Source organism: Acanthaster planci, linkage group LG17 (assembly GCF_054643075.1).
Source record: "Acanthaster planci isolate LZ-2023a linkage group LG17, COTS_SCS, whole genome shotgun sequence".
Lineage (NCBI taxonomy): Eukaryota > Metazoa > Echinodermata > Asteroidea > Valvatida > Acanthasteridae > Acanthaster > Acanthaster planci.
Genome location: NC_141793.1, coordinates 9,572,315 through 9,599,429, shown reverse-complemented (window position 1 = coordinate 9,599,429; position 27,115 = coordinate 9,572,315). Strand labels below are relative to the sequence as shown.

The 27,115-nt window shown below is 40.0% G+C and overlaps 2 protein-coding genes across 3 annotated transcripts; one reads left to right on the top strand and one right to left on the bottom strand.

Moving 5' to 3' along the window:
• Nucleotides 1-109: 109 nt before the first annotated feature.
• On the bottom strand, nt 110-27,115 carry LOC110973467 (short transient receptor potential channel 4-like). Of its 2 annotated transcripts, XM_087148108.1 has the most exons (17): nt 27,075-27,115; nt 24,345-24,608; nt 22,602-22,717; nt 21,534-21,638; nt 20,196-20,402; nt 19,325-19,513; nt 18,274-18,464; nt 17,490-17,692; nt 16,944-17,083; nt 15,242-15,330; nt 14,779-14,852; nt 13,287-13,596; nt 6,095-6,290; nt 5,297-5,470; nt 4,771-4,818; nt 2,261-2,373; nt 110-1,729 (listed from the first exon to the last, which is right to left on the bottom strand). In XM_087148108.1, the coding sequence occupies exons 2-17, from the start codon at nt 24,556-24,558 to the stop codon at nt 1,618-1,620; spliced, it is 2,481 nt and encodes an 826-aa protein (XP_087004234.1). In that variant the 5' UTR covers nt 24,559-24,608; nt 27,075-27,115; the 3' UTR covers nt 110-1,617. The 2 variants fall into 2 exon arrangements, with proteins under 2 accessions (XP_087004234.1, XP_087004233.1); XM_087148107.1 differs by lacking the exon at nt 27,075-27,115 and having other exon boundaries at nt 24,345-24,895.
• On the top strand, nt 9,984-13,264 carry LOC147796338 (C-type lectin domain family 4 member M-like). The gene has a single exon (XM_087148109.1). The coding sequence runs from the start codon at nt 10,336-10,338 to the stop codon at nt 11,089-11,091; it is 756 nt and encodes a 251-aa protein (XP_087004235.1). The 5' UTR covers nt 9,984-10,335; the 3' UTR covers nt 11,092-13,264.

Here is a 27,115-nt window from a genome sequence, read left to right as displayed (position 1 = left end):
GTGCTTCAGGGGTTGACAAGAAATCCATGAAATATCCAGCACAAGGGTTACCAGCAAAAAGTACCGTGGGTTTTTCAGAGCTTTGTAAACCCTAAACCTGGCCTGAGTTGTTGCTCTCCTGCCAGGATGTGAACCTTAGCCTTCATAATTATACGGTACATAAAGGTGGTAAAGCCTGAAGGATTGAGTCAGTATAAATTAGACTTTCGGATTAAAAAAAATCTTAAATCTGCTAAAATCCTGAAAAATCACATCCCCGCTACATGTACGTGTCAAAACAACCATCCAATCAGAAACGCTTTAAACGTCTACGGAACAAAAATTATGGAGTTTTCGTCTGTTTTCAAAGTAGTAAAAAGAAACTTATCACTGACTATTTCTATAGTCTGTGACCAGTTCGTCCAATCTCTTGGCAAGGGCGTGATTCGCTCAGCCAAAATTAAAAAGGAAAAGTGAGGTAAATTGTAGAGATAAGATTATGTAGGGCCTACAATTCTTCGGTATCTTTGCATGTCAGTCTGCCTTTCACAATTCTTCAGCGTAGTCAATAATTCATCCAATTCATTGTAATAAGTTTCAAGTCTTCCAAACGTACAAGAAAAACAATACATAAACACTTTAGCAAACGAGTAGCCTAAAGGCGCCTTTCAATATGTACATGTATGTTATTGGGGTGCGTTGCGTACATGATGCGTTCATTCGTTTCACTTTCATAGCCATCCAGATTGACTCCATTATTTTTTTAACGTAATATAGCACACGTATGCGTTGCGTTCAGCCACACAACGCTCGGCGCAAGAGTTTACGTGCATATACATCAAATATAAATTGATTTCATCAAAAACATGCTTTTAGGTTGACAGATATAGTTTAAACCTTGTGGATCATAAAATGTTAAGCTAAACCCTGCACATCTGTAAAATGTTCAAATGAAACTTTCCTCGGCGATATTTTAACATTAGGTGTATCAAATGAAAGCCTCATGTGGTATCTTTTAAAAGGTAGGCATGCATCTGTATACTACATGCGAGTAACATGATCACAGTGCGGAATAAACAATAAAATATATTTCTGTACTACCAAAACTGGACCTGAGCAAGACTGGTTTGCCTTGTCGTGTTATCCCCTCTTTAGTTTGCGTGCTGCGTCCCACCCAGTGGCTATCACTGCCCACACGTGGATTTCGTTTATATTCAGCTATCATTTTCTGTCTGCTATAGCAAAAACTGGCATTCATTTCCAACCTGTAGACCGATCACTGTCCATCCCGCTGGGCCATAATTGTTACATTTCTGCAGCTTTTCGCTCCTTACAAAGGCCATCTGGAAAACAATCCCGTCACTTTAATGATAAATACTTCCAAAAACGACTTTTTCATAGTGAGTATTGTAAATCTTAGTTTATCACTCAAATAAGACCTTTGACTTCTCTATATAATGTCGTCTTGCCTTCTGCCCCCCCCGCGAAAAAAAATGGAATGACATGTTGACCTTAAAATTTCTGATCCCTTTAAAAACTGTCTCAGCCACAACATTTATACACACAAACATGCAGTAAGCCAGATGAACTCAATTATCTGGAAGAAAGTCTGCTGGTTTTACTTAAGACGTTCCTGTCTTAATTTTCCATCTCGCCTTGGCGGCGGTCTCCTCCCTTGCCTACTCCTTTCTTCTGGTTAAGAAGTCCCAGGACGGTTTTAAGCTGCCTTTGGATTCCTAGAACCTCGCAGCTGTAAGTGAGTATTCGTGGGACAAAATCCCTGAATGAGTTCACATATCCAAATCACAGATGAAACAGTTAACAATCCGACTGTCTTTATATTTGACTCTCCAAAACCAGATTTAGATTTCCAGTATTACCAGCAGGGTCTCTTTCACTAAACAATACAATTACTAAATATAAATTCCATGAATTATGAGATGAATGCTTTCATTAAATCTGAAAGCCACAGATTTCAGTATCTGCTGCATGTCTACCAGCCGATGGTTTCCCTCAAAGCTGCTTTACGGTCAACAAAAATCTGTGCCGTCACGTACTTTCATCACAAGCTGATGGACTCTGCCGTGTCCATGTAAAATGCACAGATTGCCTGCTAACATGACTAACTGGCAAGTTAGTTTCAACTACCACCTGCACGGCCACAATTCAAAGCGCACTGAGCTTCGCAATTCTGATGTGATGAATAGAAGAAACCAAAATGATGTCTAAGCAGAGAATCGTACTTTGTAGTAATGTGGTACAAGTCATTGCCACTCCTCACCTGAGTTTTTCGACTGAATTCTTGAGGGTTTTGATGTCACTGCTTGTCTTGGACTGCCCTCTCTCCATGTCCATTAACAGTAGGCAACGCTCTCCCAAAATGCGACTCACCTCCTTCCAAAGTGTAAAACAAAAATCGCATTTAAATCAAGCACCGGGCACTTTGTGCACTGCTTATCAGTGAACAGCCACTGAAATAAGAAGCTAAACTGACCAGCACAGCGCTCGGCCTAATTTCAATCAAGTCAGCTCTGAAGCATTATCAGCAAGGTAGCCAGATATCTACTCTACATATGAATTTTGTGCACAAATAAATTCATACCAGCCTGGCAGGTGACGGTCAGTCAGTACTGGCAATTCTTAACACAGCATTTTACACTGAAACATCAAAACGCTTCACAAAAACACTTCAGAGAAACACCAACAAGTAAAGCAGTCGGCAAATGAGCGATCCACATGATGAGCCTGCCCTGTGGTAATCAGCCTAACTGTAATGTAAATGATTTTGAAGAGGATGTGTACTCACAGAAAATGGAGCGACATTAGTCAGTCATACCGTGATAACCTATTCCCCACAGTCCATGGACTTGGAGGGGATGGGGAACACAGTGCAGACAAGTACAGTAAAAATTGGATAAAGGGAATTAAGAACCAATGTCCATGCACATTCCATTAGCGAGATGAGCTGAGTGGAAACAAGACAGCAAGCTACATGTAATTTCTAGGAAAGCAAGGACCAAATAGAAAAAAAATAACGACCGATGGCAGGCGTGCCTTTTCTGTATCAGCACGTTGTGTGTCGAATAGCCTACCATATTATATTCGCAATTTGGTATCATTTTCCACTTTTAAGGCAGCCCTGAAACACATTTTCAGGCTTATAAATGATTGTTCTATAATCCTGTGTGTTAATTGTAACTTATGTTTCATGTATTGTGTGACATTTTAGGGAATCATTATAGGTCTATTTCCTGCTGTTTTAATCTGTAAAGCGCATTGAGATGGAGTGCTTGTGCATTTATTAATGCAATTGCGCTATGTAAAAATAAATTAGTATTATTATGGCAGTTGGCCATTCATGCCTGCAAGCTACCATATCTGAATACAATTCAATAAACCCTCAAAGGGGAGCCAGTGTTCAAGCTCTTCTCCGGAAAATTTGAGATCTTAGAACCAGTGGGAGCATTAGGCCTATGATTACATTTTATAAAACCACCAGCATTTGTCCTTCCAACCAGTCAGCAATTTTGCTAGCAAACAAGATTAAAGGAATCAATTTAATAATTCAACCAGTATAAAAAAAAAAAAAACCTCTCTGGGCAACCTGAATAACTAACAATCCATTGATCAAACAGACAGCAGAAATCCATGGAGTCAGCAAAAAATATGCCTGTATTTAAGTGCAGTTATTAATCATGAAAAGGCCAACTCCAGGAAAGTCGCTAATGCATTGTGAATATAAATGAGGATCCAAGGTAGTAAAAAATTAACAAAACATAAATAATACTATCTGTTTGTGCCAAAGCAAAAGGCAAGCAATTACGGCAAAAGAAAGCACGTCATGAAGTAAGAAATTAAACAGAGATTATTTTGGCAATTTCAAAATAATCAACAAAAGCCAGCAAGCAATAGGTATCACCAGTGCCTTTGAACTGAATGAGAACTCTATCGATGCACTATACCAAATGTCAGAAATTTACGTCTTTACGCAAAGCTAATTTCAACCATAAAATGCCCACAAGCAATAAAATGTTAAGATTTTTGGAGTGTTAAGCCATTACATGTACTACATGTACATATGATATAATATAATGTTTGAAATGAACTGTTTACACTTGTTTTGATGTTTTATTCAGCTTGGTGACCTGATGACAACGTATGTTGTACATGATAACTTTCAAAAGTTGATGACTCCTAGTATTTAACATTTTGCAAGATTCGTTTTAATTGCCTTCTGTGGCTCTGGCAATTTGAGACTCATTATCACAGTGCGGCTCACATATTGGAAAGCAAACACAAACAGCAATGGCAGAATTTTAAACATGAAAAGTGTTCAGAAACAACTTTTTAAAATAGAAATTACAGTGTAACGTCTTATCTGTGTAAGATACAAATGTGGAATGGAAAGTGGGGCCACACAAAATAAGGTGCATCGGTAAGAAGTGGGGTTTTGCTTCATTGTTAGGCCTATCCATAGCCTAATCCCATGGGTTTAGCTCTATTACTGCCTTCTGACTGACATGGTCCATTGGCAGTTCATTGTTTTCCATCTCCAAATATTTGATGAAACTTGTGGTACATATCTACACATGTACAATAATGGGTAGAATTACATAGAAGCATATTCTCTTTTGTGAGTTGTGTGGTTATGAGCAGTCATCAGATGTGTCTCATGGAACTTGATATTTCAAACGCAGGCTCTGTTCATCAACAAGATGGTTGATTCCAAAAATAACATTATGCAGCTGTTTCATGTTCAACCTTATGCTCAAGTATTCAGCTCAGCCCTACCTTGTATGAGCTATCTTGCTGGTCATGTGCTTTTCGATTAGATGGCGGCTGGAAGACAAGAGAGGTCATACAGGCCTACATTTAGCACAACTGATAACATCCACAGTCAAGACTCAATATTACACATATCTATGTATCAATGTTGAACTGCATTTTCCATACGCCAATCTAATTTTTACAAGGTAATGTGTAAGATCACCGAATGGACCCTATATGTACATATATACAAGGAGCACCGTAATCTATTTGTACAAAGAACTAAAGAATAACAAGCAAAAGATATCACAAAAAGCTTGTTACTATAGGGTTATCTGGATAAAACGTTCGAAAATTTGCAAACATTGGTAAAATGGTTTATTTCAGTCTCAACCTGCCAAGTGTTCAAATAATTATGTAGTTTATGAGCACGAAACATTTGATGGTATACTGATTGCCATTTCAGCAACAACCAAAATACCTAATACAGCCAAGCGTTCAAATACTTTGCAAATATTTTAACATGTACGGTGTGTGTACATGTACCAACCTCGGAGCCCGAGTCGCTGGACCGGCGGCACTTACGGCGGAGACACCTGAACAGCCAGAGCATGAACTTGACGGTGGGTACAAGGTTGAAAGGAGGGGGTAGGGAAGCACTCTCGCTTATGTACTCCACCATGATCCGAGTACGCGCCACCTTCCACTCCACTTCAGAATTTTCCTGAATGAAGGGAAAATAGACAATTGCGAATATATTGCATCGTACGGCACCTGCATCAATTCCTCACGTAATTGGTGGATTGTTGACCCTGTCAGAGGACGGACACAGACCCAATGCACAGTACGGTTGCCTCAGAACTACGGGAATGTTCCATTTTGCTGATGAACTGACCTGAATGCTTAATCATTCATCCACCTGAGCAGTCACGCCATGCGCTGTATGTGTACATGTAGGATCCAATGCTGTCTGATCAAACCCTAAAATTCGTAAACATTTGATCAGGTGGTTGCGAGGATTTGTCCGGGAGTTATCAGTGATTAGGTATAATCGATCGACAATGAATTGTTCGCTTTCACGCAATTGTCAGGATATTCCTTAAGTGAAAGATGAACTGTTTCGAACAACATGAGATCTGTCAATTCTTATCATTGAATGGATAAACATTCATCAGTGTTCAAATAATATCGACATTTATACTCTCAACAAAAATTTCTACCTCTTCAATCTTCACTTTCTATTTTATCATCACTACATCAATATCCAAGGTATCACAAGGAAACTTCCTACATTAATCAATAATTACATTGCTGTAACGATGAAATTTTAAAAGGGCCTGGTACCCACCTCTACCCTTGTGTATGTGTTGCTCATCATTGCAATGAGCGCGTTCAGCAAGACAATGGACCCAATCAGCATGAAGCTGGCATACATGACAAGGCCAATGGACTCGGTCAAGGCAAGGCCCTTCCCAATCTGAAGATTCGTCAAGTCCATCATGTTGAATAACGACCAGAAGAGGGAGCCCATGGACTTCATGAAACTGTGATTAAAAAAAATTACACTGCCAACTAAAAACCATGTGTACCTGAATATAATGTAGGGATTCACGAATAAAGATTTGCGTCTTCAGACTCTCCGCCCTTTCTTCACGTTCTTTCAGCAAACATGGGCGCGTGTACGCCAGCCGTCCACCATTCTTTCTGTTTTGGTTGGATTTTGGCCTCGACAGTAAGAGGGAAGATATTCTGCCATGCATCGCCTTACTACCAAATGTGTTAGTAATTCCTTTTATGATTATTGTCCAGTTGTTTTCATATGAAAACATTGAACTTTTCTTTGCCTTTCTTGTGACTCCAATCATTAGTTGCCCACGTGATTCCTACCACTCACATGTATATCATTGTGTGTGCATGCATGCAGCAGCACCACGGTGCATGCTGATGTATTTCATACGCTCGATAACTGCAATGTTCTATTATAGATAACACGTGTAATCTTCCGGTCAGCGCCTGTCAAGATGGGGTGCCGGTTGAGTTTCATGGACATACAGTACATTATCATCCAATGAGATTAATTTATATTTGATTTTGTGATGATTATTATATTGCTTGTGGTAAACTGTTTTATAAAACGTTGCCATTTCTATTTAGGATTTTTTTTGGTTCTGTACCGGGATAGATAGAGATACTGCATGACATCACAATAAAATCTTTCTTGTTGTTGTTAAGACTGGCCTTCCTAATACCGAGGAACTGAACCTCATTCTGCGTGGGCTAACTGTGCCTGTACCCCCGAATCGACATCACAAGTCTATTCATTGCAATGCAATAGTGATGCAATTCTCAACAAAGAAATGGGCTTTAGCATAATTCAAACCTGAAACTGCTCCATCTTCATATTTAAAATTTTAACAAATAATTTTGGTGAATTTATGGGTAGTCAGTGCAAGGAATCTGAATTTGAATTGTATAAAGTTATAAATATGCCAGCATTAAGGTTGAAATACAGCATAGAAAATGTAAAAACAAATGCAAACTTAATGTGTCAATATTTATGCAGTGCTAAGAATTGGAATTTATCTCCTTTTCTAAAGAATATAATCCCGTACACCACTCGATATGCATCTACTGACTGAGTAGTGAGTTGTGATTTGATGTTTATTTGAGGGGCAAATGGTGCATGTACATGATGTTGAATTCTATGATCAAATTTATAGCAGAGGAGAAAACATTGCAGATAGAGGGTTATGCATGTTCTGGTGCGTGAAAGCGACCAAAAAACTGGTAGGCCTTCATTCTCCGGAGCAGTAAAACAGTGATAAGAGAGCTGCAGAAAGCAAAGTGCTTGTCATTCTGTTTAGCTAGCTAGCTACAGTGTATGTGGAAAAATTTAGAAACAAAAAGAAAATGTAATGTTCTGGCAAATGTGCATTTCAATCCAATATGTAGGGTAAATGTACACAAATACACATGCAAGTTTAAATCGTGGGCAGAGAGTAATCAGACACACGAACTGTTCATGGACATGACGCAAATATACATGTAGAAATATTGCTCTGCTAGCAAAAGAATAGCAGCGCTGTTCGAGAAACAATGGGATTAATTTTTAAATGAATCTGATAACCATAAAGATTTGCAATTCCCTCAAAAGGTTTGCCAAAATTAATAAACGTATAAAAACGTACATACAAGTGACATGCAGACGTACATGTTCATTTCACCCTTTGCCAACTTCATGGAACAAAACTGAATTTCTCATCTGATGAAATTATCCATGTCACAAGTAAGAGACAAAATAAAATTCAACTTAAGGTATAGTGCATCAAGTGCATTTACCGGGGTACGTTCCCCTTTAAAACAAATAATGTACGGGAAGAAAACGGGCAACACATGAGGAAGAAGTCCAAAATCCGGGATAGATTAAGGAATTATACTTTTCTGCGTTAAAAGTAAAGATCATTTATTACAGAGCTTTCAATAAAACATGCAGACGTGAGGCAATCTTTTCACATAATTTCAAAGGATAAACTAAATTTGTATACTGACATTGTACTGAGTCATTTGTTATCCTGCCATTACTGTCTCCAATTTGTTAAGTTGTCAAATACATACAACGCCATCATTTGTTGCAGGACTAGAATTTGCCAGAAGCAGCCTCATAAGTCTGCCTTTTGTTCGTGGTTAATCCAACGCATAAAGAGATATCAACTACCGTAGCAAATGACACCTCATCATCATTCCTGAGGTGGATGCATTCAATGAAACACAGCAGAATGGCCATTTCAATTGAGACGATCAGTGTAATTCTACTGGCTGTCGGTATAGGGACTAATTAACTTTTCGGAATAATGATTAATTCTTATTCTACTTCAACAGTTACTTTAACACGTGGCAATTTTAACATATACCAGTAAACGTCCATGTACCATCTACCAGTACAATGTACATGTCCATATACCGTACATGTACAGGTTGTGTGGCTTCACATGGTTTTCTAAAGTTGTATGGACCGGAGAGCAGATCATTTTCTTTGTAAACATTTGGGAAAGTTGGTTTGTTAGTTGGGTTGTTTGTTTATTTGTTTGTTTGTTTGTTTGTTTGTTGGGGGTGTTGGGGTTGTTTGTTTGTTTGTTTGTTGGGTTATTGTTTGTTTGTTGTTTGAAGGCGGTGCAATTTTGGGGCTCTCGTTTCATGTCAGTTTTTCACTGTGTAAGAGACCAAGTTTGGTCCTTTATTTTTTGTGGTTGCTTTTGTAGACTGTTGTAGACTTTACCGGAAACTGCTCAACGTTGTAGAAAAAGTTAGATTTAAATGTGCCGGTAAAGAGACCATCTCCTTTGTCCCCGTCTTCGGTCAACAAAGACCTGCTCGACCTTTCCTCCGGAAGATGGAAATGACTGGAAGACATCCAACCAGAAAACCCACTGCGAAGGTCCTCAAACAGGCTTCTGTGCTCGGAACTCAAGGACACAACTTCTCATACGCAGTTTTCCGGTAGTCCTTTAACCGTTCCGGTCTGCTACCCTTGCAATGCAATCTGCAGAACATCCCAGCTTTTTGGGAAATTCCACTCACTGTCCACTTCCCTCCAGACATCGATCATCCGCCGATCCCGTCATTGTGTGGAAATATCGTACCAAAAGTAAAATTTTGATTGACTTCCACTACTTTCGACGAAACACAACGTTGGTTCGTTTTTAAACAAGTGCGACCATAATAATACCCTGTTCACATTCGCAGATAACAAAATTATCTGGCTGATTTGAAGTTGCCTTTCTGTTTTGTGTTTACTTAATATAAATGTATTGGTTGCCATCCGTCTTCGCTGCCAGAAGAGCCGTGAGTTTGACGATGGCTTGAAATAATTCAATGTTCGTTTCGATTTTCATTCTGATGACTCTCACAAATTACAAGCTATTTATCTACTCATCAATTGTCCAAAATGTATTGATATGTTCCAATTTATTTTTGTAATTAATAAACATTTTGTTTTTTAATCCACTCGAACCTTATTTTATTATAAATGTTCATTTGGAAAATGAAAAAAAAGTTTGTTCTTAATCTTTTTTGTGCACTAAATGTTTTGTAGATACTGCAGGAGAATGAGATTTTTTCAAAAGTTGTCAATAGTTCGCAATACGTTGGAGCTCCACCATTTAAAAGCTAAAAGGTTAAGCAGACGCCAGTAACGGTCACAGGCTATGCTTCAGTTAAATCTACAGAATTTAATAAATTTCAGTGGTACCATCTCACGCAAGGTAACAATTAGAATTGAAGTGAAAAGAAATGGGCCGTGACGACTGAGACCGTAACAAAGGCGGGCGCTCTATTGAGCTGATAAGAAATTTAACAGATGATTACTGTCATCTAGCTGCATGCATCTTCTGGGTCAGTTATCATTAGCTATCCAAACGGGACCAGAACTGCCTACAGGCTTGAGAATAAAAGCAAAGAATAGAAGTAGTTGGACCATTCCTTGTGGGTGTATCTGCACTGGACTTTCTTCATATGCAGTACATGTACAATACAAATCTGCATTTGACTATATCGCTGGCACAGCTGCACCTTTGTCTTTAACTTGACACGATGTTCTTGTTCAAATTTCCTGGTCTTTTTGCCGGTATAATTGCATCTGTACTGGCATCAGACTTTTGCCCATCACCGACAGCCGCTCCAGAGCAGCCTTGCCCCCCAGAGTGGACTTTCTGGCGAGGCTCATGCTATCGTCTTACAAAAGAGGCTGCTAGCTGGGAGAACTCCAGACTGGCTTGTCAAGACATGGGTGGGCGGATGGCTGCTCCACACTCACCGGTCGAAAATGAGTTCATAGTGCAGCTGGCAGAAGTTGGAATTAACACCACAGAAGTTTGGATTGGCTGCAGACAGCAAGAACAGGAGGGGGTATGGGTGTGTGAAGGGCAAGGACAGGGCAAACCTTTCCTCAACTGGCATAACCATGAGCCTAACGATCACAATAATGAAGAAGACTGTGTAGAAATTTGGAAATCCGGCACGTGGAACGACAAAAAATGTCAAAGCCAGCGAAAAGCCATATGCGCACGTCCCTCTCCAAAACAACCCAGATACTGTTTCTATACTGACGCCCGTGGACGCATTTCCAACTCAAAATGCCTTGTTGGCCACCTCATCAGAGAATCTGTCTGCAGGGCCGTTACCAACTGTGGATCAGCATGTCTAAAGGAGCCAAGGTGCTACTCCTTCAATGTCAAGATGCAAGGAGGACGGAAAGTGTGCCAATTAAACAATGCCAAGGGCTCTGATGATCCGACCAAGTTTCGAGACACCGGTTTCCTCTGCATGTATGCAGAGCCTTGCTTCTAACAGCCCTGAACGCAAGCACCCTACAGTACAAACCTGTCCATGTACTGCATGTATATGTATAGTATCTGATCAAGCATGCAATCATTGTCTCACAATTGTCTGGATACTGAAGAAAAAGAGGACAAAAATGATTTGATACTGTAGCGATGCAAAATGCGACAAGATTAAGAGATTTTGTTTGACACAACTTGATTTTATCATCAGAGAAGCAGTGTTTATAGAGACTGTTTGTGTGAAAAGCTGGACTGATGAAGGACGCACACTTCACTTGTATATGTACACCCGTTAGGTATGTGTAATTTTAGTTTTGTTGGTCAATTTTACATATCAAAGAGATAAATGTACCCTGTATCGTCTGGTTTTTTTTTTAACTGCACCGAAATCGCAGCACTGTACATTTATTTTAGCGTAGATAGGGCACAGAGAAATAATAAGAGTCAAGAATTTGACAAAACATGTTCTGCCAAAACAAATTATCAAATGGCTTTAAATCAAAATAGTTTGCAAACAAGAATTACATTTTTTACAATGCTGAGACTAGGGCAGTTCTTAAGTCAAGATTCAGTGACGGGTACATAAATGACTTGTACAGAGGTTGCAAGTTTTTAGAAATACAAGTGTGAAAAATTACCCACGCCAGTTTTGCCAACAGAACAACAGCACATAAGAAAAATGTACAAGTATGCTGTCTCTAAATCTGTCGGTGCCGAGAGCCACGCCCTCCATAACAGATGTGTTCCTCCTGAACTCAAATGCTGGACTCAACCTCAGATGTTGTTGTCTTAATTGCACTTTCAGCTACTCAGGCTGTTTGCGCCAATAACTATATGTTTATTCATAACCTGTATTAATCAGCATCACATTACAGAGTTTGGAAGAACGTCCAGTTTTAGAGACAAGAAGAAAACGGAGTACCCAGAAAAACCTGCGAGAGCGCTCAACCTCAGATTCCAGGCACCCAAGCCTTGAAACCTGGGTGGGGTCTCAGCCCAGAACACATTCAAAGGCTATATATGTACATGTAAAATAAACATTCCTTACCTTCTGAAGAATGGGCACGGTTGAAAAGGGTTTAATGAAAATGATATCGAGGTAACAAAAAAAAAACAACCCCCCCCCCAAAAAAAGGTGGTGACTGGGTGGCCTGGACTAGTCCACGTCTTCTTTAGGGTGGGAAAACTGGCTTGACTGTTCCAATTGTGTGTGAGGGGCCCCACTTTTCACTATAGTATTAAGAGTTGCACTTGTTCCTGCACAATTTCACATATTTCAATAGATTATGTAAGAGTATACATTTATTTAAGACAACTTTCTTCAGAAAATCTTCTCACAGTACATTTTAATGCACGCGTACATGTACATTAATTTCACACCACATTTTAGTAGTAAATGTATATGTGTGTATGTGTATACCGGTACATGTGATGACTATGTACATTGTAGACTACTTTGTGTAAAGATGTGTGCATATTGCAGAGTTGTACACAAAAAATTGAAAAAAAAGGTACATGTAGGCCTATACTACTACATGTAGAAATCTTAGCTTTACTGTATCAAGTTTCAATGAAATAGTATTATTTTAACACCTTTATACTATGGATGAAATGAACAACCTACATGCAATGCAGAGGAACAGCATCTAGCCTACATGTACTTAAGCCCACACACGGTAACAAACAAAACTTGGGCCTACAGGGGTATTTTTAGTTTTTAGCCAACTGATAAACATAGCAAGAAGATAAATTTGCAGTTATTTTAAATGAAACTGGTAATTTCAATCCAAAGTGTCATCTTTTTTAAAAGTTCTTTTTATTTTGTTCCCTTTTTAATTTTTATGTTATTTTCCAAGGGAGTACGTGTCCCTCCCGAGACGCCCATGGGAAATGGTGGTTTTGCTTTATTTTCCGATCGATGAGTACTGAATGTACTAATAAGATTCCTTCCAAAATGCTGGAGTCACTGTACCCCACTGCCAGTGAGGAATGCTATCCACATGTACATGTATAAATACATGCATGTAGCAAGGTTCTTGGACATTAAAATTTTACAGGAATTGCAATAGAAACTTTTTCCCTACTTTCCCAAAACACATTTGACTGAATATTTGTTGATAAGGTAAAATAAATGGAAGTTGTTGCGCAGGCAAAAGAACAGGAAAAAAAGAGAATTAAGCCTCTAATAAAAATTACACTTACGTAAGAAATGGCGTGTCCTGGCAGGGCTCCCCGTCACGGTTGCAGAAGTGGACATCTAGGGCCTCAAACTTGTGGTAGAGCTGGGTCATTCCGATGGAGAAGGTGACCAGCAGGCAGCCAAAGATGGCAAAGAACTTGAGGACATCGCGGGTCATACCGATGAAGGAAACCAGCAGGGGGCCCAGCAGAGCAAAGGCAAGCAGGTGGTGCAGAATGTGAAGGAAGCTGAGCATGTTAGCCAGGGCGAAGGCCCCCTGCGAGATTAGCTGGGCCTGGAACTCCTGCCAGTTATGCCAGACTCGATGCGATCCTGCGAGTAGGCGAGGAGGAGGAGGTTAGCGTAAAGAGAACACTGCAAAGGAGGGGCAACATTAGCCTCAACCACGGAATTGTTTTTTTTTTCTTCAATTCAATCAAAACACCCATCAGTACTAAAGTTGTGCTTGATAATATGATGATGTTGACCTCTATTCTGCTGAAAGTGTTTTACAAAAAAAGGATGACAATTTATGTGAAATGACTCGCACTCAATGAGCCATCTCGGTATTAATTCAACAGCCACGCCCAAACTGAAAGGCATCCGAGTTCATTCTGCAACAGCACCAAGCTAGGCATCGTCGATATCGTATTTTGACCGATACCAATACATCGTTTTTGTATCAATATATCAAATTTTATTCATTTTAATTTTCAAGGTATTATAAAAGGTGTGAATTGCTGGTAAAATGTTCTAAGGGTACATCCTCACACCGTAATGATGTGATCCAATCCACTTTGGCGACATGTTCGAGCGTCCGTATTGCGTACTTTGCCTACATGGAATGGGATACACCTTTCCGTGAATAGCAATGTCATTAGCACGTGGTGCTAGTCTACGTAAGTTTGGTTGGCAAATGATGCTCTGTTTGGAGGATTAATTTTGTGATATTTTCCAGGCAAAGTGGACGAGAATTGAGTACAAGACTGAGATAGGTCACTAAATTTATTTTTCAAAATCAACAAAAGTCAACATCTCCCTGATAACTTAAAGTACAAGGTATATCTTGAAGTAATATAAAATAACTTGTTTAATTAAAAGTAACGGAACAAATTAAATGAAAAATATTAGCAATTGCACTTGATCCACTTACATAATACCATGAATATTTTCAGAATACATTTACTTGGGGAAATCCTTGAGCGTCCAGAATGTCTGCATTCTCTATGGTCATCGCGTTATGCATAATTTATGACATCAACATCGCGACAGCAATGATCTGACAGGTATCATTTTCTTCAACTTGTGTCTTCACTTAGTGAAATGGAACGGTTTCTATAATTAATGGCAAAGCGGCCAGACCGTGGTGACTGTTCCAACCAAAACCACTGAGACCTTTTGGACAACGACCATTAAAACTTCCAGCAAAACTATTCAAATCCATTGGACTGGAGGTAATGAAGATGTGTCAATATCACTGCATGTATCGAAATAGTATGATTTCCAACATCTCACCATTAGCAGGAGCCTCTACTGCTCCATAAGGAATTGAAACCCTACTGGTACTTTCAGTGGTGGGTAGGTATGTTCTGTTAAAATAAAGAGGGAAAATAAAATTTCCAAATGTACAAATACATGTGCATTTTCATGCACAGAATATAACTTGTAGGTCTATATAATTTGGACACAATATTCCTGAACTACATACAGTGTGCACCCCCATCAACATCAATTGTTCCTCAGGCAACAGTGTAATATCTCTAGCATGATGCTATAAAATGGTGTGGCACTAACAATAAAAGATGTGCTCTTTTAAAGTGATACAAAAGAAGTATTCTACTTTTTACAACAGTTAAGAGGCACTGACGTCTGCAAAAATAGGATAAGTACTAGAACAACACTCTTTTGTGACACTTCATTTCAAACAATGTGCATGTGTAAACCAAACAAACAAAAGAACTTTTGGCTATGCGCTCACCTAGTGCTGAGGTTGACAACGTTAGACGGGGCTTGCTCTACATCACCATGACTTTCCAAAATGCCTCCTGCTTCAGCTACCACAAGGGACTAGCAAATGGAAAAAGAAATGGTGCCGTGCATCAACTGGTGCCACTACCCTGTTTTCTCATTAGCATATTACGTACATCATAATTACAGGAATGCCTGAGACTGTAACTAAGGGCAGTTTTAGGCCGTCTAGCCTATATAAAGCAATACTGTGCAACATGTAAAACCTGCTGAGAGAAAGAAGAGGAGCCTGGGGCTAGCTCTACAATAAACACATGAAGGCCTACAATGCATGGGATTATACCGTCAAACTCTGTTAATAAAAACACCGTTAACCCTAATAAACCCCTAGGGTGTATGCAAAATCAGACTGAAATCGGAGGATTTGGGACTGTTAGGGATAACCCTGCTTATTACAAGGAAAAATTGTAAGTACCTGTACATGGTTCCTGTTTATAGTCCAAAGGACCTCTTATTAGCGAGATTCGACAGTACATTACCATGCATACATGTACAAATTGCAAGGCTGATAAATACTTGTAGATCAAAATGGAGAATATTAGGACAAGATGTTGGTTTCTGAACTCAGTCCATCACCGGCACCAGCATAATAAAATCAGTTTTACATGTACTTGTTTAAAACCACTCAATCATACTCTACCTCTTTTCCAATGCTATTTTTCTGAACACACATCCAGTTAATAAACACTATTTTTTTTCAAACGATTTTTAAAAATAATTTGACCTCGTGTCTTCTCAAATGCATTTAGCCCCTTGCCATACTGTAGGTATGGCTATTGAAAAGTTCATGCTGACCCTAATGAATGAACGGATGAATGGTTTTACCCTGCATTTCTAAGTTCATGTATTGGGGGGTTTAATTTTTGAGTGTTACATTTCAATATCAGTTCTTATTTATTTTTAAATGGTTTTCTTGTCCTGTTTGCCCTTCCTTCCCCGTTTCTTTTAGCCTTTCCTTCCACCTTGCCCCTTTGTTTTGAATTGCCCGTCTTTCCTCCAAGCTCCATGGTTTTCTTCCTGCCCTTTGTCCCTCTTCTACCCATTCTCTAAACATTTTAAAGTTTATCTTAGAATCAGAATTTCTTCAAGTCCTGATTGTTTTACCCTTGTTGTTCCCTCCCTTTAACCTTGCACCTTTCATCTCCCCACTTCCTCATCCTTCCCCATCTTCAATTTAAGTGTTCGATGTACACTTATGAACTTCATGAAGTAAATTGTGTTTTAATTCCACTGCTGCTGGCAGCAATAATACACGTACAATCAAATAAACCATTAACAATGAAATCACAAAGTATGTACCTTTACTGTGCGTGCTGTAGTGGCAAAGACAAACCAATGTTGGCGTACAGCGGAAATTAATCTTCCAGAAATACATGTATGTGAGTGTGCATACACAGACTTCCTGGTTGCACTGTGCATAAAAGGCTTGTGTAAACACGTATGTGTGAGATGATAACAAGGTCAGTGTTTGAGTCTATAAGTGTACAACAGGGGAGAAATACAGTGAGAAACAGAACAAGTGTTGAAAACGGTTCTGAATTTAATTTACCAGCTTCTTAAACTAATCAACAAGACCAACTCTTAAACAATAGGAAATTAAACTGAGGTATTTTAAATTCATAAAATACCTGTACTACATACTGCATACGCACCTTAACAAATGCGACAAAAGCAGCAATGAGAAAAATCCAGTACAAGATGAGCTGCAAGAAATCCATGATATTCCAGCCATTCTTGAAGTAGAAAGGTGCACCCTGGGTCCACAGCTGTTTGACAGCTCTGACTGTCATACCTACAGGACAGAGACAAGCACAGCATAAAAGAGCATGTCAAAAGTTGGAAGGCTCTCGCAAGAGTGGTGCGCTAACTCTCTCAGTCGAACGCTGAGCATTCCAATCGGAACATGATGCACACTGTGACTCTATAGTCAGGGACCTGTACGCTAGACCACCAGTATTTTACTTATGGCATACAGTATATGACATGTGATGTTAATAATTATGTCATATCTGTATCATGACATATGCTGTACAGTGTAACAACCAGAATTAGAAACACTTCCTGCGTGGCACAATACTCGTAGACAGGTACATGCATGGTAGGCAAGTGACATGCCTCTTTGACCAATAGGGTGCCGTGGTTTGCCAAATGCGCATGCACGTCAAGCTAAAGAATGCATGTGTATCTTACAAGCTTACCCAGAATCCACATCACTGTGAACGCATTCACCAGCGAAAGCCGATGTTCAGAATACAGAATGTACAAACGGAGGAGCTCTCTGTTGGATGCTTTGCTGTTATCTTCACTCACCACCTCCTCCACCCACTGACTCCTGGTGGAGACTATAAGTATGGCCAGCAATGTCAACCGCGAGCCAGCATGAATCAAGAACCGGATTTTCCTGGGAGGGCAGACAACAAACTCAATGTTCAGGTTTTTACTGCTGCAGTAGTTTCTGACATCTTATCTTACAAAGGTCAGCAATTTGCAAAATTTTTACAGGAACAAGTTTATTTTTATCTATACTGAGCATGAATACTAACATTACTTTACAAACATTTATAAGTACAAAACTCAACTCACATGGCACTAGAAACATTCGCAACTCTTTTCTAAATTGTTTTCTTTCTTATTTGTGGAGCAATCGCATGTACAGGTACATGTACAATAATAATATACAACAAACTTCCACATGTAGCACTTTGAACTTACCACTCGCAACCTAACCCAACCAAAAGTGTTACAAGCTGCCTGAGAAACTTTTGAATTGAGGGTAAAAAGAATCTTGTGTGGCACAAAGTCAGCATCAGAACCCTCTCTGGGAGAACTGAGCTTGCTCTTTCTAGACCATAACTGCAGTACAATATGGCTGTATCAAACAATAGGTTACATCGAACTTGGCTCCCAAATTTCCTTTTTCACTTATGCCGAACACTGCAATACAGCACAGGTATGACTGATCGTAGCGCATGGCCAACTTACGGTCTCTTCATAATTGGCGAAGTCGTCTTTGGGAACAAAATGTAGGCGACGCACAGGACAGGGTAAAGCAGTACAACTGCAATGTTGAAGAGGTACGAACGGACAAGTTGTGGCTTCTTGGAAAACCAACGGGGATGGTGAATTTCCCACTGGGCGCACATGTAGGCCTGACTACTTGGGTGGCACACAAACTACAGACGGTCAAGATGGGTTGAGAAACAATGAAAGTGTCTTGACAACAAGTGAAGAGGACAAGAGCCTGTAAACACAGCTTCAGTTTGTTTGACCCACAGTCAGCTTCCACACGGTCATAACCATGAATGCTGACAGCACCCAAGATGTCAAGATGTTGACAGTGATGGAAGAGATGGCGTGTGATGTCATCTGACAAACAAATTGTACACAGTGGCATCATGAACGTCATATATTTTCTAGTGAAGTCCATCTTTAACATAGTTACACCATTTCTTGAATCAAAACTGGTACCACATTTGTGGTCAGTTCTCTTGTTGACAAGTGGAATCGAAATATTTGTCAGAAGGAATAGGCCCAAATGGGCAAAATACGTGGTACTCAAGCGAGAGGGATATTGTTCTACACCTGTCAGGCCAACGTGTGTGTAAGCATGGGCCTACTCTGCCAAAAACAGACATTCATCGAAGTGGAATATGATCTACAGGTAACCTTGCCAAATATCCGCATCAGTGTCAGTTGCAATTAAGCATTTCTGTAATTGCATACCATCAAGGGCTGCTAAGCAATCTGCATCTCGTGAAGCAGATATTTCCCTTTTATTTTTACTTACATGCAGTCCTTTGCATGAGTTTGACACGTACAGCATCTGAAAACACTAGTCTAAGGCTGAATCCGAATCTCTTGTCTAAAACTAGGTCTAGGTCTTCGCTCCATTGGAAATGCGTGGAGATGCATAGACAATAGACCTAGCTCTGGAAGCCCGTTTCGGACACGACCTAAGCCACACTGTGAGGATTTTCACATCCAATTCATGCATACGGGCTTTGAGTGGAAAGTGAAAATGAACGGTAGAAACCTGTTTGAAGCTGTCCATGTCTAACGCTTGCTGGATCCGGAGAGGCACCTGGGGGCTGGGCGTGCCCTTTTCTCCACCACGCAGTAGCACCTCAATCTCCTCATTGTCCCTGGCCAGGCTCAGCAACTTGGTACTTAGGTCCACCAGCTTACCTTGGATCCTCTCGCTCTCGATGTTGAACAGGGGAACCTGATTTTAGGGGCATAGAGCACAGGGGAAAAATCTCATGGGGAATAAAAATACATGTTGTATACATGGAATTGAGTTCAAAGAGTGAATCGACCCAACCGTTTAACCGTCAATATTGCCCCGCAAAGGCAAGTCACAGCCTATACACACCTGTGGGGTAGACTGCCGTATGTGCATGCATATCTTTAATACGGAATCGTGTAACTTCAACACCAAATTGTATATTGTAAATTGAGATGCACTTCACAAAAGTTACTGGGACAACACATTTTGCGTTACTTTGTGGGCGATCATTTCAAGCGGCTTGATGTTTTAATGAACAAATTGGAAAAGAAAGGTTTTACTAAATCATGTTTAGCTATAATTTACATAAAACTTGTTCGACTATGAGAGAACTTCGACATTTTCTGCCCAGTTCTGACAATGACAAGACAAAAACTTTTCCAAAATGATAAGCCGAGTGAATTTAAACTGGACTAACAGTTTCATGACTGCTTTATACTGAAAAGGGTCATCCATTAAATAAAGCTGTGATCGTCCTTGTCCAAGATATTGAATCATATACATTTAACATTGTGCGCAGCTAAGCAAGTACATGTACATGTACATTGCGCAGCTAAACATGGTGCATAGTTACGCCAGCAGGTGTAGTGGAATCTGATGCGTGTATGTATTGGCTCACATTCAACGCTTCCTCTGCCTCTTGCAATGACTTCCCCAGTCTGAAGATGGTGTCCAGGGGGTCGTCTGAGGTAAGCAGGATGTAAGCTTCGCTGCTGGCTGCTTCATACCAATAGAGCGCTGCTAGGAATCTCAGGTACGGGTCACTCCTTGCCCGGCGGATGAGGTCGTTAAGGTCGGGCATCGTGGCACCGTGCTTGAGGAGAACCTGTTGTGCAGAAGAATGGAAGGCATGTTTTGCTCCTGGATCTTTTACAGTCTTTGGTATTGTTTTGTAGGATTTTGAAATTCGAGGCTCATTTCGAAAGTTACATGCAAATTGCAACAAATGTGTCTCTGCGTTCCTCTACGGTGGGAGACTGTAAAGGATTCGGGGTGGTTCCTTGCACCACAATCTTGGGAGATGGGATTTTAAAAATAATAACGCCATGCCCGTTTTGATGAGGAACTCAAATTACAGTTTGTAGGATGGTTAGGTACAGTTTGTAGGATGGTTATCCTATCAAGCGACAGTTTTTCCTTATTAAAATCTGCCCGGGAGAAGCTCTTGGAAAACAAAATTCCTTTCAAAATTTATAATAAAATAACACACGTACAACAACTGTATGTAGTTACAAAAATGTGGATACACTGCACAAAATGATCTCCATGTACATTATACATGTACACTAGGTACATGCACAGCTTAAAAAGAGAACGTTTGGATCGGAGACAGGAGGTTGTTCTTCAATGATTCAATCACCCCTAGCCTACCCCTCACGCAGGCAATTCGCAACTAAGAGAAAGCATGAACATTTCCGAACTCCACAAAAACGTCTGCCTCGGGTAACTGTAAATTCCCAGTGTCACACATAAGCATGAGATGTACATGTATAGGGAAAAACGAAACAAAACATGGAAACCAGCAGATCTGATACATGCTCGTTCATATAATCGTTCCAAATATGAGGTAAAGTAACAATGTTTCTGCTGTCTTTTTCTGTTGTCTTTATCATCTTTTACACGCAATAGTGCAGATCAATTAAAGTCTACCAATAAAGAGAGAGAAAATGGAGAAATTGTATAGGCATATCGTGATAATAATAGTGATTTTATTGGGAAACAGAACGAAAGTGACAAAGTGAACTTACATGTTCGCAACAAATCAGCTGGTACAAGTGTACAGTGGTACACGTAATTTTAAATTTTGAACAAGCAAGTGTACCTTTAGTGTTTTGAGGCACATTTACAAAAATCAGGTACAATACCGTTCAATAGCCTGGGTTTTCAATTAATGAAACAGATTCAGTGAACAAGATCAGAAAAATCAATGGATTCCTTGTCAATTAAGGCACTATACCTTGATAATTTCAAAGTTGTTTGTTCTGCCAGCGAGCAGCAAGGGAGTCGTGACAGCTGGGTAATGGTTGCCAGATGGAAATTCATTGATGGCATCCAGCTTGCACTAATGGTGGAGGGAATACAACACAGACCTTGACATTCAAAAGTCTGGCTCCCAGGCCAACAGATACATGTACAAGTTTATTGTTAAAGCTCTAGTTCTTGTACATGTAGCCAGTGCACCACCCTCACCTCCTGTTTCTGAAGATTTCCTTTAACGTCTTTCATTGATCTTCATGTATTACCTTTAAGACCAGAAAATACTGCATAATTGCTTCTCTTTGCAGATATCCGCCTATTTTTTTAATATCACAATACTGGTATCCACTTTTCATCCACATCAACTTTGTTTACACAAGAAAGGAAGGCACATCCTGGATATTATGTGAACATGCACGTATGTGGATCTAGCATGACATTCAACAAAGCACTTATGAAAGAGGAGGAAAGCATCTTCATTGTCAATTTCCATCGACGTCTTCTGGATTTACAGTGAAGTACTTGTAATAATCATCTGACATATGACAGTTCAGGGAGAGCATATTAACTTTTCAACTGTCGCTAAGGCTATGTGTTGCAATGAAACATGAAGCAATACAAGGCCCGGGAGTGGTCAGATCATGCCTGTTGTATCTTTTTGTTTTAAGATGCACAAGGATTGGGGTCCAAAATCTTCCTGGGACCAATGGAGACGTTTGGGTCTAGGGGCAGTTCAAGAAGTGAATCAAAATAGAGTTTCATTTTTTTTTCAACAAAGACAATTTCTATCCATGTACCTTGCCATGATATAAGTACTAATCCGTTACAAAGGGAGTTTCGATGACTACTCTCTCCCTTTAGTTGTTTTTTTTCCTAGAGTGTACAGCAAACTGAGCTGAGATTTGAACCTGGTTTGATCTGCATGTTTATGAACTAGTGATTTTGTTTTTCATGTTTAAAAACATGCAATGGATTCTGCATACTATTTGATACTGACATTTGTGCCCAATTAGGCACGAGTTCCCTAATTAGGAAACTGGTCACTTACTGATTCTGGGAGACTCTTGCAGATTGTGCGCACAGCGGTGGCATTCTGAATGTTAACAGCATGGAAAAAGGCATCCCCAATGTCATACTGTAGCTCAAGGAGACACTTGATCACATCTGTTGTGTAAATCACACATGTACAATTGTACATATAAATAAAGCAACCAAAGTCTCTGACCCATTTGGCTCATCAGGTGTACATTTATCTCTGGTTCCTATGGCATCAAACAATTTAGTCTACCCCCACCTCCATCCCCAGAACTGTGGGGTCCGCGGTCCGCCCTGCTCCCATCAACCCGGCAGAAAATGAGCCTTTTTCGCCACACATGACGTATAACAGGGCAGGAACAGGGATTATATTTTAGTTGTGTACCCATAGAAATGCTGCTCCATTTCCCCCAAGAGTTCTATGTACGGTAGCTTACATACCATTCTACTTTGTACCAAGAAAAAAACCGGCTGAAACCATGCCAATTTGCCCCCCCCCAAAAAAAAAAGTGCAAACATTTCCCGATCAGCGTCCAAGAGTCATGCGCTTCACGTACTTGCGAAGACGAGCCGCTACCGAATAGTTGACTACGGCTGCGATCGATACACAAGACATGGAAATTGGCTGCAGCCGCTTTCCATATTTGTGTTGAATTGTTGAAATGGCAGTTGGCCGCCCTGGCACTCTGGGGGTCTCAAGAAGATTGTTGCCTTTGAGAATGTGAGAAATTTCCTCTTTGCTCTTTCTTTTATACTTTACAAACAACGAATTCATGTATTCTCGTTCAGCCATGTTTGATTTGGCTGGTTAAAAAGACGTTTCTTGCATTACAAATGAAAAACAGAACTGTGTTTCTTTCTTCAAAAATTGGATCAAATTACGACGTTAGTCGTTGTCACATTAAAAGCGAAAAATGACGTGATTGCCGTTTTTCGTTTTTAAATAAAAGACGAGAAAGGGCTTGTTTCTCTGTTTTGAATTTTTTATACCAAGAAACAAAACACGATTCAGTTTTCGATTTTCAAGTGTCGTTTTCAAATAAAAAAAACAGAAACACATTTTTTGGGGGGTTGTTCGTTTTCATTTCCGTTTTCAAATTGAAAAACGAATGAACAAAACGTGCAGGGACCATTAATTGCGTGGGTATTTTGTTAACCATTGCTCACAACATCGATAGTGCTGGCGAAGGACAAAGGGAACTTTTGAACATAACGAGTTTCTTTTCAAAAATTTTGAACTGTGTGGAGGGAATTGGTTTGCCCGCGTTTTGAGAACAATGGGGGTACTGTATGGCGCTATGGGGCAATGTTCACAATGCAGATACTAGGCCCATATCTTTAATCCGGTACGTATTTACATTCATGCAGAATCATACTTCAGAACGCTTATTTATAGTTTTTATTGTTCTTAATTCCTTTTCTAGTGAATAAATTTCGGTTGTTAGGAATTGGCTCCAACAAAATTCTTCACTTTCTCACCAATGAAAACTAGGGGTTGATTCAATGGCCCATCCCCTAATCCAGCAGTAGGCCTTGGGAGTATGTAAATGTACATTTATCCCCATCCTCCCGGGATTTACCCCCCAAGAGAGTTTATCATGAGGATAAAAGCTCTTTGGGAGGGGGGAGGGGGGTTGACAGTCGTCATCAACACACCAGCCTGAGGGTCGATGCCATTGGCGATTTCCATTTTTTCCTCTCCTTTGTTTGTCGCTTCTACCCCCTTTGCCGTTTTCATTCCATGTCTTTTACTCACCGTAGCTGTGTTTGTCGATAGCCACAACCAACACGGTTCGTCCCAGCTCGTCACAGGCGAGGGGGTCCTCCGGTTTATTCTCTCCGGCCAGGGACCGCACAGCGTCGACGTCATTCCGCTTGATGCTGTCCAGAAAGCTCCTGCACAGAGAGCCTCGCCTGCTGACCGACAAGGGTTCAACCAAGTGGCTGTTTGGTGAAATATGTTCTTCCATTCCAGCGTTCCAGCTTCTTCCTCCGATACCGTGTAAATGTACTATTCTAACTGCAGAAATCCAGATAAGTTATCAATAGAATATATGCACACATGACGTGCATTGTCGGCGCCGTGGTTATTGTGCACTTGAGTGACGTTTGGTGGACATTCTATGACACTGAGCATGGACAAAAGACTGTGATCAAAATGTACCAGCAACATGTTGGGCTGGTATTAGGCCAAGTTAAAAAAAAAGATTGGTGATCATCCCCGCCCGACCCTTCAGACTCTTTTATTATTTATATTTTTTATTTTCCCCCACACAGACCCTTTGGTCTGAGAATTAGCGCAAGACATTCTCTATCGGAGGCTGTTCCATCTACGGATACGCAAGCTAGGAACAGGCAAAGGCTCCATTCAATTTAAGGAAAGGGAGGTGAACGGAACAGCACCACTGACTAATCAGACACGGCCGCATCCGAATTATTGGCTGCGGCTGCGGCTGCATGCACAAAAATATGGAAAAAGCGAGCAGGGTTCGATTGTACTCACCTGATCTGACTACCCACCGCTACTCATAAGTGGGGCCTGTGCAGCTAAATAGCCATGCACTAGCTGCGGTGCTAATTTATTATCGTATGATGCAATACAGTAGGCACATTATAAGTGAGGCTTGTTCGAGCTTTCTGCTTCCAACTTTTTTGACGCTGACTAGCCTCACTTATAAGAGTGGCACTGTATTGCATCATACGATTATATATTACCATCACAGTTCTTGCAGGCTATTTTGCTGCACAGGCCTCGCTTATAAGTAGCGGAGGGTATTCAGATCTGGTGTTGCACCAACATCCTACATAAACTTGCTGTCGTTTAAACACATGTGGATATTTCTTACCAGAAAATGAAAATTTTAACACCCCACATACCCTCACTTTATGGGCAAAAAGGATAATCACCAATTTTTGTTTGCATGGCCTTAATAAAGAAATAATCCAGTCGCCAGAACAAGTGTTTGTCTTGTTGAACTAGCGCTCTGGCATTACAACAACCCCACAAATCCTCCAGTTTCAATATGATTTTACATACACCCTATGGGGGGGGGGTTAATGTCAATGCTATGTTCTCCATTTAACGACATGGTCCGGGAATCGGTAGGACCATCTTAGGACCAAGGTTGCACTGAAGGTTCCCTGGAGTTCTGATATCGCACTCTACACTTGGACCTATTGAGGTATATATACACGGCGTTGCACTCTGACAACAGCCGGCAAATTACCGACTTGATGATGCATGACTATTTAAATCTGCATTCACTGACACGTGAAAAATAAAAATTATGCGAAAAAGCGTCTGTTAAGTTTTGACAAATTGACTTGTGTGTGGAATGAAACATACTTTTTTTTTAAATGTAAGTCGTAGATATACATATAAACCACAGGCTGGCACAACTTCCTTGAAAATGGTCACAAACTAACCCCTTCTGAAAGACTAACAATACTAATGCGGGTTAGTGGATAAAGCTCCGAGCAAAGTGACACGAACTCAAAGAGCTAATAAAATACAATTACTGGAGCTGAACTGGATGTGTAAATAGAGTTGGGTGCAACTATGTTTGTGCCATAGAAATATGTAACCTCTATGGTTTGTGCTCAAACATATGGAAGACTTGACATTTTGCAGAGTTTTTGTGCACCTTTTTGCATACCTGCCCTTTTGCTTTGAAAGGACGCGTCTACAAAGCAGATACGCCAAAAAATCTAAACACACTGTGAAGTGTTCTCAATGTTAAAAGAGTAAATACATGTATTTTGGTTGCTTATTCTAAATGACATATTCTAAACGGCCTATATGCATTATTTGTGAATGCTGTATGGTACTTCAGCGTTGCATTTACGACACTTAGTTAGGACTTCGTGTTCTACAAATGTGAATATAAAATAGCTAGGCTCAGGTATGGGCGGCTATTGGTGCAAAAAAGACAACAAAATTATAAATAAAAACAAACATATTATATAATATACAAATGACAAACACACAAAGTCACAAAATACAAACGTAAAACACCCAGGAGGCGTTAGTTAGTTATATGCACAAAATGTAGATGATATCAGTCCACCAAAGAGATACAAGTAAACTGTTCAGTGTTATTTATCAGAATGCTTTACCTTATAGTGTAAATTTGCTTCATCCTGTAAGTAAAATACAAACAGGAGGCATCATTACCTTTCTGAATAATGTAAACTAGGGGCATTAGTAGATTAACTCACATCAACATGAAAATACCAAGGCAGATTCTGCTTACATTAGGTTTGAGGACAATACAATTGATAGAAAATTCATAGACAAGTGTTAAATTGAAAAATCGAATAAGAATAAAACTACCAAATATGAGCTTGCAGGTGCAAATGTAGAAATGTTCAAGGAAGAGAAGAGGTTGATACACTTACATGTTATCTGATCTAGATGTTTATACAGGTAAACGTTATCCCTATACCTGTTCATAAATGAATGTTCAACCTAGACATGACTACTTACATAATTTTTACACAGATGTACTTTATCGTTGACTCTGAAGT

Bases quoted from the DNA above. Each gene is read 5' to 3' on its own strand.
- LOC147796338 (XM_087148109.1), top strand. From the start codon at position 10,336: ATGTTCTTGTTCAAATTTCCTGGTCTTTTTGCCGGTATAATTGCATCT.
- LOC110973467 (XM_087148108.1), bottom strand. From the start codon at position 24,558: ATGGAAGAACATATTTCACCAAACAGCCACTTGGTTGAACCCTTGTCG. The intron at 19,514-20,195 runs GTGAGCCAATAC...CCCTAAAATCAG, and splicing joins AGGCAGAGGAAGCGTTGAAT to GTTCCCCTGTTCAACATCGA. The intron at 4,819-5,296 runs GTTGGTACATGT...CTTGTCTTCCAG, and splicing joins CCAGCGACTCGGGCTCCGAG to CCGCCATCTAATCGAAAAGC.